The sequence below is a fragment of the Drosophila rhopaloa genome, unplaced genomic scaffold (genome assembly GCF_018152115.1).
Source record: "Drosophila rhopaloa isolate 14029-0021.01 unplaced genomic scaffold, ASM1815211v1 contig_163, whole genome shotgun sequence".
NCBI classification, from domain to species: Eukaryota; Metazoa; Arthropoda; class Insecta; order Diptera; family Drosophilidae; genus Drosophila; species Drosophila rhopaloa.
Genome location: NW_025335043.1, coordinates 2,200,904 through 2,212,514, shown reverse-complemented (window position 1 = coordinate 2,212,514; position 11,611 = coordinate 2,200,904). Strand labels below are relative to the sequence as shown.

Here is an 11,611-nt window from a genome sequence, read left to right as displayed (position 1 = left end):
GGAGGGGGGGTGTTGGGGAGCAGACAGCAGGGTATACGAGCTGTAACAACAAAATGCCGCTTAAGCAACATGGAAATTATGCCCAGTGCGAATATCATCAGCAAACTGCTGGAACAGACAATGGCTGTCGGGCAGCCGGAATGGGAGGAAAATGGATGGAAAAGTTCGTGGGGTGAGGGAGGGGAAAATGCTGGTGAAAATGCTTCGTTTATTTCCTTCGTTACTTGTTGTATTTTTCTTCTCCATCTCCGCTCTTCTTGGTGTGTAAAAAATCATGACTTGGCAATTATGCGGCAAATGTGCGCACTGGGCATGCCAACACTGGCAAACAAAAGAGCGGAGCGATACGGACTCGCTCGCACACACGGCGGATGGCAAAAGGCGAACAGACATAAATATTACGCATTCGCCGCATTGCACTGCCAACGTTTGCTAAATTGCCGGCAATTAGTTTAAAGTGCGACAGCAAAAAATCAAAATTGCAAGCCTAAGCAGCTTTTCCAACTAGAGTTTCACTGTGTGTGGAAACCTCTTTTGAAAAGTAAAAAAAAATAAATTAAATTGGGAAATTGTAATCACAACTAAATTGTATCACAACTATTAACATATAGCTGGAGTAAATTAATAAATTAATTATGTGGGTTGATTAATTATATAAATTAGTCTGCAACTAATTATATGCCTAAATAAGATTGCAAAAAATAAAAAAAGGTCATTTATTAACGCGAGTGCTATGAAAATTTTAATTTGAATATTGAAGTCATGGAGTAGACCGAAACTATAAAGCACCCTCCACATTGTCCAATATGTAAGCCAATGCAAACCAATCACAGTAAAAAACGACCGATTAGGAGATTTCCCGACGGAGATGTTACGCACACGCCACGTTGCCCTGTTAGAAATTTTGTTGAAGGCAAGACATTGGTAGTTTTCCAAGCTTAGATCAAATAAAATGCTCTGTAGAAAATTCGTTGAAAGACTAGACATTATATTAAACATTTAAATGGGCTTCAATGGTTGAGCAAACTTTGTCTGCGACCCAATCAGAAGGGGCATGATTGCATCAAAGTGGGAATGCTCTTGTGAGCCGCCTTTGTAAGCGGCTTCTTCTCCTATTTCATCGCCCTGCCTTTGAACTGCTTCCCGGGCGTCTTTGCCAACGGCTTAAACACTTGAAGTCAGCTTCGATTTATTTATATTACACTTTACTTTGTCTGCTCGGTCTTTTGCTCTCTGTCTGTGACAATTTGTGCCGGCGAAATGCATTAAAGGCTGCCCTTTCCGAAGCCATCTTCCCATCCACCCATCTACCCATGTGACGACGTGGCCGAGGGAATGGGAATGGGAATGGGAATGGGGCTGAGGAGGCCAAGACAAGTGCAATTTATAGACTTCAACGCTTGGCCGGGTCCGGACTTTTCTCGTCTGGTCTGCCGCCATACGGCAGCCATCGTCTGCCAAATACGTGATTTATTTTAATAGATAATCATTATGCCATCGATTTCTATCATGTCTGGAGTCTGTTTCGCTTGTTGCATGCCCCCATTCGACCGTCCCTACTCCCTTATTTGCTACGTGCGTCAATAAATCAAAATCAAATGGCTTTCAGCTTATTGTTTTGCGTGGGTAAATAGAAAACATGTGCGACCTGCAAAAGCCATGTGTAAATAACGAGGGTGTACCTTTATATAGGTTGCACTTTGGTGAACTAATTTTTCTGTTATTTGTTGAGTGATTTAAGACATGCTTTTAAAAAAAACTTACTTATTAGATTTAGATATACAGCAATTATTAAAATATAATATTACTACTGATTAGTTGTAATATTTTTTTCATGTTTTATTGGCATTTAAGAAATAAAACTATGGATCTTACAAAAATAAAGTATGTGATGTTTTTCTAAAATATGTACTTTAAAACCAGTTTCTAAACATGAAATGTTTCTATTAAATAAAGCAAGTAGTTTTATCAGATTTGTAATTTATCGGTAGGGGTGTTAGAATTTCCTTAAAAAGTTTATCAATTGCTTTTAGTATCCCCATTAGTTTTCATTGCCTACATGTCGGTGCTTTTGTAAGACCGCTGACATTTTCAGAAATCCCCAAGTTAGCATACTTTTTCTATACCAGAATATGCTTTAACCCTTTTGTGCATCCGGCATGTAAAATCCCAACACTTTAAGCGCTAAACAGAGCAGGCCAGAAGCTGCCACAGCCGGTCATAGTTCACGGTTCATTCACATGGCAGATCCGCTCCTCTCCGCAGCCGTATTTAAATTGTGCCATTATGCACTCGAGGGCCGGGCCTGCCCCCTTCGCTAATGACTTTTTACGGCGTCTCTGGCGGCTGCTGGCAGAGGCACAAAAAATCAATAGAATGCAAAGAGCCCGGCCGGAGAAGCCGGAGCCTCTGCATGGGAATCTCGGCTGGCAAAACAAAGGGGCAGAGGCCAGAGGATTGGGGATAAAGGATAGTGGATAGTGGATAGAGGCCAGGGGACATTGGACAGCGAGCTGGAATTGTAATGACCAACCGGCTGTCGTCTGTTGCATTGTAACACTGGCCGACCGGCTGGGCGCAAACAAACAAACAAATAAAGAAACAGCAGCAGACACACAAAAAACCAGAGGAGTGGAAATAGAAGCGAAACTAAAAAAAAAGGAGGAAAATCAATAAAGCAAAGGCATGAAGCAACAAACAAACAAGCCCAGCGAAAAACCAGCGTTACTGGGAGAGAGAGAGTCGAGCCAGAAATGCATAACAAACTGTGAAATGAAAAGCCAGCAACAAAATTGTGCAAGAAATTATATGCATATATACAACATAGAAAGCACGGGGGGCGAAAAGGGGGGGCCCTCTTGCACTGAAGTGCACATAAAAATCATTTAAAAACAGCAGCCAAGCAGACGGACAGACGGAGGGCAGAAGGCGCTTCCCCAGCTTTCCCAGCTTTCCTCGCCTTCCCCGCTTTCCCCAGCTTTTCCAGCTGGGCCCAAGGTAAGTCCACGCTGCCGTGATTCAGGGGGAAAAATTGAGTTCAGCAGAGGGGATGTACACAAAATGGGTCTAAAGTCATAAACTTTTTCCACATAGCAGCTGATGCCAACACGTTTCGGTTACTGGCAGCTCTTGTTTTTGTTTTTGCCGTAGTTGCTGGTTGCTCAGTGATTTTTCCTGGGCCCGTTACTATGGTCTTTTGTTTCCTCTTGGCTAACGAGCCGAATATTGGGTTAAGTAAAATATGAACCAAACGGAAAACGGGAAAAAAACAGTGCATGAGTACCTCGAGGAAAATATTTTGGAAGCCAAAATAATCATGAGGCGGCCCAGGGAAATGCAAATGTGAGTAGTAAGTTATGCAGAAATATTTTTGGAAAAGCAGCAAATAGCACAAGTGGAATACTTTTGCCATTTTTAATTATTTTTATCCCGCAGACTGGAGGGCTTCCTCTTCTAGCTGCCAATCAAATCAACTTCGACCTTTCCAGACACTCGACTTCGCGTGTCTCAGTGAAACTCAGGATAAGACTTTTTCACCCCACGTTTTGCTGCACATCAATCATGAGCAGTCGACCCGCAGGAATAATTTTGAAATGCCAGACCCGCGCTTAAAATGTCACACGCCAATCAAAAGCATGTTTGCCTGCATAAATAAACACAGAGGCACTGAGCCGTCGCTTAAGTATGAATAAAATATGAAGCCAAACAAAATATCATTTCTCAACTTTTGGCAACTTTGGCATTTTTCTTTTTGCCCCTCGACAATCTCGTCTCAATTTCCGCTGCATATGTATGCGGCGCGGGGGGAAAGTGATTTCTTAATTTGTTACACAGAAAAACTTTAACCTAGCACAGCTCAGAAAACCCCTTTACTCTCAAGTCCCCCATTTTTGTTTCTGGGTTAAAGTGGAATGCAGGAAGGAAAATTTCCTTGAGTTGGCCCCGGAAAAAAGTCGTACGTGACTTTTGTGGAAAATGATGGATCAGTGTGGGTGGGTGTAAAAGTGAAACTTGTGCCGCCTTCTAATTAATGTCAGTAGCAGTGGCAGGCCGTTATTTGCCCGATGGGTTCATATTTTGCTGCTTAGGCGCCAGATTGCGCATTCGCAGCGTGGGGCAATTCAAAAATTGCGTATACGCACTGCGGGCAGCTGTTGCAGTTGCTTGCCTGACCACCCAAAAATACATAATATCCGATGGAATGAGAGAGAGAGAGAGAGAGCGAAAGGGAGAGACGAAGAGAGAGTGACCGAAAATTTAAATAAACCAAAACTGGATGCCGGCAACTACTATTACTACAACTACTACGCACGAGTGTGTGTGTGTGTGTGCTGGTCACTTCCGCTGTGAAACGCATGAAATACGAGCCATTTTTACTACTACACATCAGCAACAGAGGCTGCAACATGCGACATGTGTGTATGCGGCAATCGATAAATTTTGTGTGTGCAGCACAGCGGCAGTTGCACGAACAACAACAATACCCTCTGCACTATAAGCCAGATATGCCAGATATATATCTAGATATGTATATATATGTACACATATAGTGAAGCGAGTGAGTATCCGCACGAGTATATGCCGGCACAGACAGATTTATAGTTTGTCATGGCGGCAGCGGCCAAAATAGTTGCAGCTTCTCTCCCGCTCACGAGGCATCCTGCAGTTTTCGTTCATAAAATCAATAGGCCGGCCACCCCCCACCCCGTTTCTCTCACTGCATTAGCCGGCCGGTCTTGGCTTTACATATGTAGGAGGTACCGGCCACACATAGTCACATACACAAAGACGGAGGAGTATATAGGCACTATAGAAGAGCGCACGCAGGACTGCTAATTGCTTGCATGCGAAACGTAACGAAACGAAACGAGAGCAAGATGCCCCGGCACAAAAGAAATATAAATAAATGCCATTTGCCCTCAACACAATACGGGGAAAATGTCAAACAATTAAGCGGCAATTAGCAGAAAGCTCGAGAGTGCCAGTAGCAGCGAACCAGAAGGCCAGAAGACCAGAAAAGGGGACGACTGCTACGTGAAAGCGTTGCTAAACGTGTCTTCAGCTTGTCAAAAGGGGGTTGAATGGAACTAGGGAGCAAGGAATGAGGAGCAAGGAGCAGAGCCACGGAAGTTGGCCTCTCAAGGCAGTCCAGGTAGTCAGGAAACAGGATTGCATTATGCCTTATTGATGAGCCGAGGTGGGGGACCTGGCAAACTCAGAAAAGGACTACGGCCATATGGAACACTTATTGCGGTATTCATACAGTGCAAATATTTAAGGAACTGTTCAAGAATGCGTTTCACTTTCTTGCAAAGTCAACATATGTCATCAACACATATTATATATCTTTAAAGCAAATAGATATTGTTAATGTTAACCAAAAATAATTGTCCCTTAAATTAAAATGAATTTGATGAACAGTATCTACGAACTTAGCATATATCTTTAAGTAAATGAATATTGCATTTTATATTTTTCAATTTATTATATTTAATATTGCTTTCAAACCAATTGCAAATTCACCATTTTAATAACATAAAATCATCAAATAAACCGGTTTCCTACAAAGTAAATTGTAGTGTGTTCAATCTTTAAAACCATAGGTATTGGTAATGCTTACAAATAATTATTCCTAAAATTATAACGAATTTGATATACAGTAACTGTGAGTTTTTCAAAAAGGAATATAGAAGCAAATGTGCATTGCATCTCGTATTTTTCAATTGAAATATTATATTTCCGTGATAATTATATTATTATTACAATCATACGGCAAACCAGCTTCTATCTCACCACTTACAAAATATATTTATAAATAAACCAATTGTTAAACATCAACAAATTTTCCTTTGTAACTTGGACAACATCAAAAAACTAAGTTAAATTTAACAAAAATTCAATCATTTAATAACCAATAAAATGACTCAAAATGCCAATAATATTCTGAAAACTTATTAGGGAAAGACAAAAAAATACTTTTAACACTACCAGTACCACTTCCTTTGTAAATTATATTGGTACGTAATCACAATCACCGCCGATTCAGCAATCTCCTTGCCGAATTAAACCCCCCAAAATAAACCCATTCAATTTCTTGATGCAACACACTTATCTGCCCGTCAAGACATCAACAGCTAAGCAAATTTGCATGCAATTTTCTCACATGAGGGAAGGCACTTTTCCACTTCTCGAGGCAAAGGCAACAAACACGAAAAAATAGAGCTAAAAACAAGGTTGTTGCAGTTGTTGTTTCTCTCAAATTTTAGCACGTTGCTGCAATTCAATTTATTTTCAATTTGCGCGCATGCAAGGCGGTTAGTGAGGAGATGGGGAAAATTCGGATGGGCTAACACCTTTCATTAGACACAACATTATCAAGCGCGATTTTTACGGTTGCATACTTGGCAGATTTTTCGTTGTCTTGGCGGCCGGCTCACGTTGCACTCACAAACACGGACACACTTTTGGCCGGCACTGTATATAGGGGGCATGTATGTATATAAATATATGGCACGCACGTTTGCCGCTTCTCTTGTTGCTGTTGCAACGCGAATTGCGAGTTGCGAGTTGCGAGTTGCACTTGCGACACTGACAACGACAACGACAACAACTGGCGACAACAACTGCGACGGCGCGCTCTTCGGTGTTCTTTTTTGTGTTTTTGTTGCTTTTCTGATAACAGGTCTCTCTGTCTCTCCCTCGCACCTCGCCCTATCTCGCTTGCTCCAGCACTTACTCGCTTGCCAAAGGAAAAGGAGCAGACAACAACCGCACGCGAGCAACGTCGAACAGCAACTGAGTCCTGATTGCGCTGTCCCGCAGGATTTTTGTGCAGATGCAGGTTGCCATAGTGGCCACATCGCCATGTGCACCCCCGCATTCCAATCCCCACCTGGCAGTGGATGCTGGAGGTACTGCGCAGAATCCCAATCCGAGTCAGCATCAACAGGAGCGTAGTAAAGTCGTAGTAAATTGGATTCCATTCGGCTCCATTCACAGCGAAGCTCTCGCCACTCTCACGTCATGATTTATTTGATCACTGTATGCTAGCAATTATTAGATAGTTATTTAATTAATTGTTACCAGCACAGATTAATTTAAATTGTTTAATTTTGCTTTTAAAATGGTCAACATTGATATTATATTAATATTTATATTTATTTATATATTTAATTTAATCTAATAATTATTACTATAATAGGTTATCAGCTATTGATATTTAAATATTTAATAGCACTGACAGTTTGAGATTATTTTTAATTAAAATACATTTAATGTACATTGTCATTTTTAATTTTAAGTTAAATATCTACCACTGTGTGTTAAATTTAACAAGGATTAGAAAAAGTGAAAGTAATAAACACTAATGAGTTTTGTAAAGTAAATAGTTAGCTGCAAAATAAGTTAAGGTTATACTTATTTTGCAACACTAATTCAAATCGATATATGGGCTAGAGAAATAATTGAATCAAAGTAGCATTGAGTTTCTTGTCATTCAAAAGTCAGTGTTAAAAGAAAAGGGGTTCAGTTCTGTGTTTAAACATTTCCGAAAAAACTTGCTTTTTTATTTTAGATACATAATATTTTAGTACAAATTATTTTTATACCAAACATCGCGCTAGTTGTAGAGATCTATATATATTCGAAAAATATTTTAATAATTTTTTGACGGAGTATCGAAAATTTTGATATCATGGCGGTGTGCAACTTTCTGGACTTCATGGAGGACCTGGCCATGCAGTTCACGGTGAGCAAGGAGCAGCACCATCGCTTCATCCACGATTCGCGTATGCTGTCCCTTGCGATCCAGGAGCAGTTGCTCGAGGACAATGCGGTTTTTAAAGGACTCCTCGGTCAGCTTCACAGAACAGGTGAGCAGTGATTTTCAAGCGGCTCCCTTGCGGCAGCATCTCATCCATGTTCCTCCAACGAGTAGCCGCCTATGTGGACAACTTGAGACTGGACATGCCACTGAACTTCGAGATCTTTCTGCCCATCCGACTGCCGATGCCCGTGACTCCCAGTTACCACGAGGGGAGACGCAGTGTGGAACTTTCCCGGGCCAATGCCCAGCATCCGTTCTTCTTTGGGAATGCGGTGAATGCCAAGAGCATGAACCTGCTGCTAAAGCAGGAGCTGCAAAAAGCCGTGTCCAAGATCAAGTGTGTGGGCTCCTCCTGCTCGGGACTGGTCTACGACCTCAAGTACTCGGTGCTAAACCTGAACCAGGTGCCCTTCGTCCACCAAGTGGTGGCCACGGAGCGCGGCTGCAACGGGCAGCGCCTCATCCGCTTCGACTTCGTCCTGGCCCTGGAATTTCTTGGAGCGGAGATGGTTCTGCCTCCGTATTTCGAGGCTCCCATCGGTAAGCGGTGGATTGCCTACCGCATGGTGGCCCAGAATGGTGATCCCCATCCGGCGGAGTGGGCCGTGCTGGTGCCCAAGTGGCAGGACTCGCAGCCGGGCGCTTGCCTGATGGTCCTGAACTGCCTGATAATGCTGTACCGCCTGCTGAGCGCCCAGCAGTGCTCCTGCTTCGCCCTGCCCGCCTCCATAAAGTTCGCCTTCGCCATGGTCACCGAGGAGCGCCGCAAGGACTTCCGGAGCATGACCATCGCCGAATTGACCATTGCGGTAAGCGGATACGTATTTTCTGCGTTTAACATAGTTTGGACGAAACTGTGTTCGAAAAAGACATTGGATCCTTAGAAGCAATTTGAAAATTTACCGGCTTGAATAGTATCTTCTAATACCCTTGATATTTCTCTCCCCAATCCAGATCCTCTACCATCAGGTGTTCTGCAACTTCAACCACGCGGTGGTCAGCAACACCAGGGGCGACAAGGCCGCCCGGACCAGTCGGTTGATGGCCATCCGGAAGCAGCAGCTGCGTGCCAGGGGCGTATACGCCTTGCTGGCCGATGCCGTGATCCGGAACGCGATCACCAGTGACTTGGTGCACGCCTTCTTCTGGTACATCCACATCTCACCGCCGCCGGACTGCTTCTACCATTCGCTCGTCGAGGTCCGGAACACCGATCCGCTTTTGAAGAGAAAGAGGAACAGCTCTTAAGGACCCAATCCTCCAAAGTTAAATTGACCAGAACGATGGGCGAGGGGGGGAATTACCAGTTCTGAATAGGTGGCAAACCACCCCAAGGAATGGCTTCCCTTGTTGATTTTTTGAAATTTGAGCACTACTCTAAATTGGTCGAGCAGTTTGTGGGAATCCCCCGGCTCTCCGCCATCGTCTTAGTGTCAAATCTCGGTAATTGTGCAACTTTAATGCCAAAAAAAAGGGGAAATGTCGGAGGAGAGCTTACACAGATACAAAACACACACACACTCGCAGCCAGGCAATACACAGGAAAACACAGACAGAGACAAAAGTTAATAAAAGCCAACTAAAAACTAAAGCCGAGTTGGGCTACGTGTCCCTGTTTTGACTTGCCCCCCAAACTCCCCCTTTGTTTATGAGGGGGAAAAAGTTAAATTGCAAATAGCTTGGGCTGGGCTTAGCCCGGGGGCGTGGCAGTCGGGGGAGGCGGTGGGCGTAGGTCGTTGGGCGTTGGGCGGATGTAGTAGAGAGAGGGCAACATGAAATTTTAGAAAAATTTGCTGTTATTGTTCGGGCAAAACAAAAGGGGTAAAAGGCTTTCGCAGAGCTGGCAAAAAGGATGGGTTTCGGAAAATAGGTGGGTCTACGGGGCGGAGTCGCATTAAACAGAAAGACACAAAAAAGTTTACCCGAGACTCGAAAGGGGGGATGGGGGCATAAAGTTTTCCAACGCTTTTGACATTTCATTGTTGTCAACTTTTAACTAGTTTTTTATGTAGTCATTATTTTAAAATGCAAATCGCCTACAACTGGCAGCAAAAAACACACTTTGCTCGTCCTTCTCCAGAATTGTTTCGATTTAATCTGCTCCAAATCAAATGCCTTTAATTGCATTTGGGAGCTGTGAATTTGTCATATGCCCGATGAACTGGCAAACAGATCTGCCGCATCCATCGCTCAGTTAATCTAGTTAATTCGCCGCCTGTACTTCATTGCGATTGGCAATCGAAGTGTTTATTGCATTTTCCACTTTTCGTTATTTTAATTGCATTCCCAGCTCTTCGTTTGCACTTAAAGTTTTTGTGTATTAAATGCCAATAAATAAACTGAAAGTGAAGCATGCTGCTGGATGAGAAAATCATTTGCTGGCTTGGCAAAAAAGGGAAAATAATGAAGAAATTTTAGCTAGATAAGCCTGAGTATCATAAAAATATATTGAAAAGGGAGGAGTTTCGTTTGAGAAGTTGCCCCGCATCAATCACTTAATTTTGTTGGAAAAATACACATTTCCAAACTTGAATTAAATTGAAATTTAAATTCAAGAGCTTTTATCAACATTTTCCTTTTTTGTTGAGCTCCATAATTTTCCCCCACAAAGTAGTGCACAAAAGGAGAGCCCCGACCGTCAAGTTGGCGATGTCTTCTGGCATCTTTAATCAAAAAATAATTATGAATGACAGGAGGGAGGAAGGCTAGTGTGTGTGTGTGGGTGTCTGGGAAATTACATTTAAATTATGACAAAAATGGCAACGGAACCACCCGCCAAAAGTGATGTGCAGCAAATGAGCTAAGCGACGGCCAAGAGAAATTCGAGTGGGTCGGTGGGGGAAATAGGGGGAGTGGCCATTACCAACAGAACAGCCGCAATTTACGCAACAAACAGAGCGCTGAAAATTGGACAGACGCGACAAGGACAACCGCAGGACCTCAAGCTGGGGAAGATGGAGCTGAATCTGGGTGCAAAGCGGGAACCGGAGACCGACAAAAGTTTATGTGAAAAACAGACAATTAATTTGTTTTGCAGCGAAAAAGGGAGACCAGGACGCCAGACTCCAGGACACAGGACACCAGAGGAGGGGCAAACAATTTCGTGCTTGTTGGCAAAGAAAATTTACGTGCCAAAGACAATTGGGAGCAGGATACGGATTCGAATTCGGAGATGGGGATGAACAGCAGGACCCGGTGAAAATGGTCAAACATTTTACGCTTTTTGTTTAATTAAAATTGCAACAGGCTACAACATAGTCCTTAAGGCAGCAACAGGAGGATAGCAAAGCAGGAACTTGAAACAAAAACACGGAAAGAAATTTTTATTTCGAATTGCTATAAGCATATCAAAAAAAAATTCAAAAATTCACTTACTCGTATTTCTACTCGAAACCAATTTTTATTGGAACGCAATCCATTTTTATTGCATTTAAAATTAAAAATGTTGTATAAAATACTCAAAGATTTTCCGATTTTTTATAATACCATTTTTATTTAGATTTATTTATTTATATTTGCAATTAATTTGTATTTTGAATTTCAATTTAATTTAACTTTAACAAAAATAATTAAAATAGTGTTCTGTGCAGCTAAGTCAGCGTTTTTCAATTAAGCTTGCATTTCATTTAATATAAAGGAAAGAACTACAACATTAGTTGTCTGCTCTTTGCCGTTTGCCAGATATTCTCTGTTGTGTTTGTCCAGTTATCCCCAATTTGCTTTTCCCGCCGTCAAAGGAAAATGGCACTCTCTGCTGGCTTTTGTTTTTCCTGCGAAAAGAAAACC

The 11,611-nt window shown here is 42.4% G+C and overlaps 2 protein-coding genes across 8 annotated transcripts in view; one reads left to right on the top strand and one right to left on the bottom strand.

Annotated features, from left to right (window-relative positions):
• The window catches only part of LOC108037094 (Down syndrome cell adhesion molecule-like protein Dscam2), a 47,413-nt gene extending 40,613 nt beyond the window's left edge, over positions 1–6,800 (bottom strand). For 4 of the 7 annotated variants that reach the window (XM_017113559.1, XM_017113564.1, XM_017113563.1 and 1 more), the window contains exon 1: positions 6,354–6,770. The gene's annotated coding sequence lies outside the window, so the exon portion shown is untranslated. Of the gene's footprint in view, positions 1–6,353 lie in introns of all 7 variants that reach the window. The other 3 variants (XM_017113561.1, XM_017113562.1, XM_017113560.1) reach the window with 3 other exon arrangements.
• A 730-nt stretch (positions 6,801–7,530) lies between these two features.
• Positions 7,531–9,384, top strand: LOC108037070. Its single transcript, XM_017113522.2, has 3 exons — positions 7,531–7,871; positions 7,937–8,634; positions 8,780–9,384. Exons 1-3 carry the CDS (start codon positions 7,694–7,696, stop codon positions 9,071–9,073), a joined length of 1,170 nt encoding a protein of 389 aa, XP_016969011.1. The 5' UTR covers positions 7,531–7,693; the 3' UTR covers positions 9,074–9,384.
• The last annotated feature ends 2,227 nt before the right edge of the window (positions 9,385–11,611 follow it).

Bases quoted from the DNA above. Each gene is read 5' to 3' on its own strand.
- LOC108037070 (XM_017113522.2), top strand. From the start codon at position 7,694: ATGGCGGTGTGCAACTTTCTGGACTTCATGGAGGACCTGGCCATGCAG. The intron at 7,872-7,936 runs GTGAGCAGTGAT...TCCAACGAGTAG, and splicing joins CGGTCAGCTTCACAGAACAG to CCGCCTATGTGGACAACTTG. The intron at 8,635-8,779 runs GTAAGCGGATAC...TCCCCAATCCAG, and splicing joins TCGCCGAATTGACCATTGCG to ATCCTCTACCATCAGGTGTT.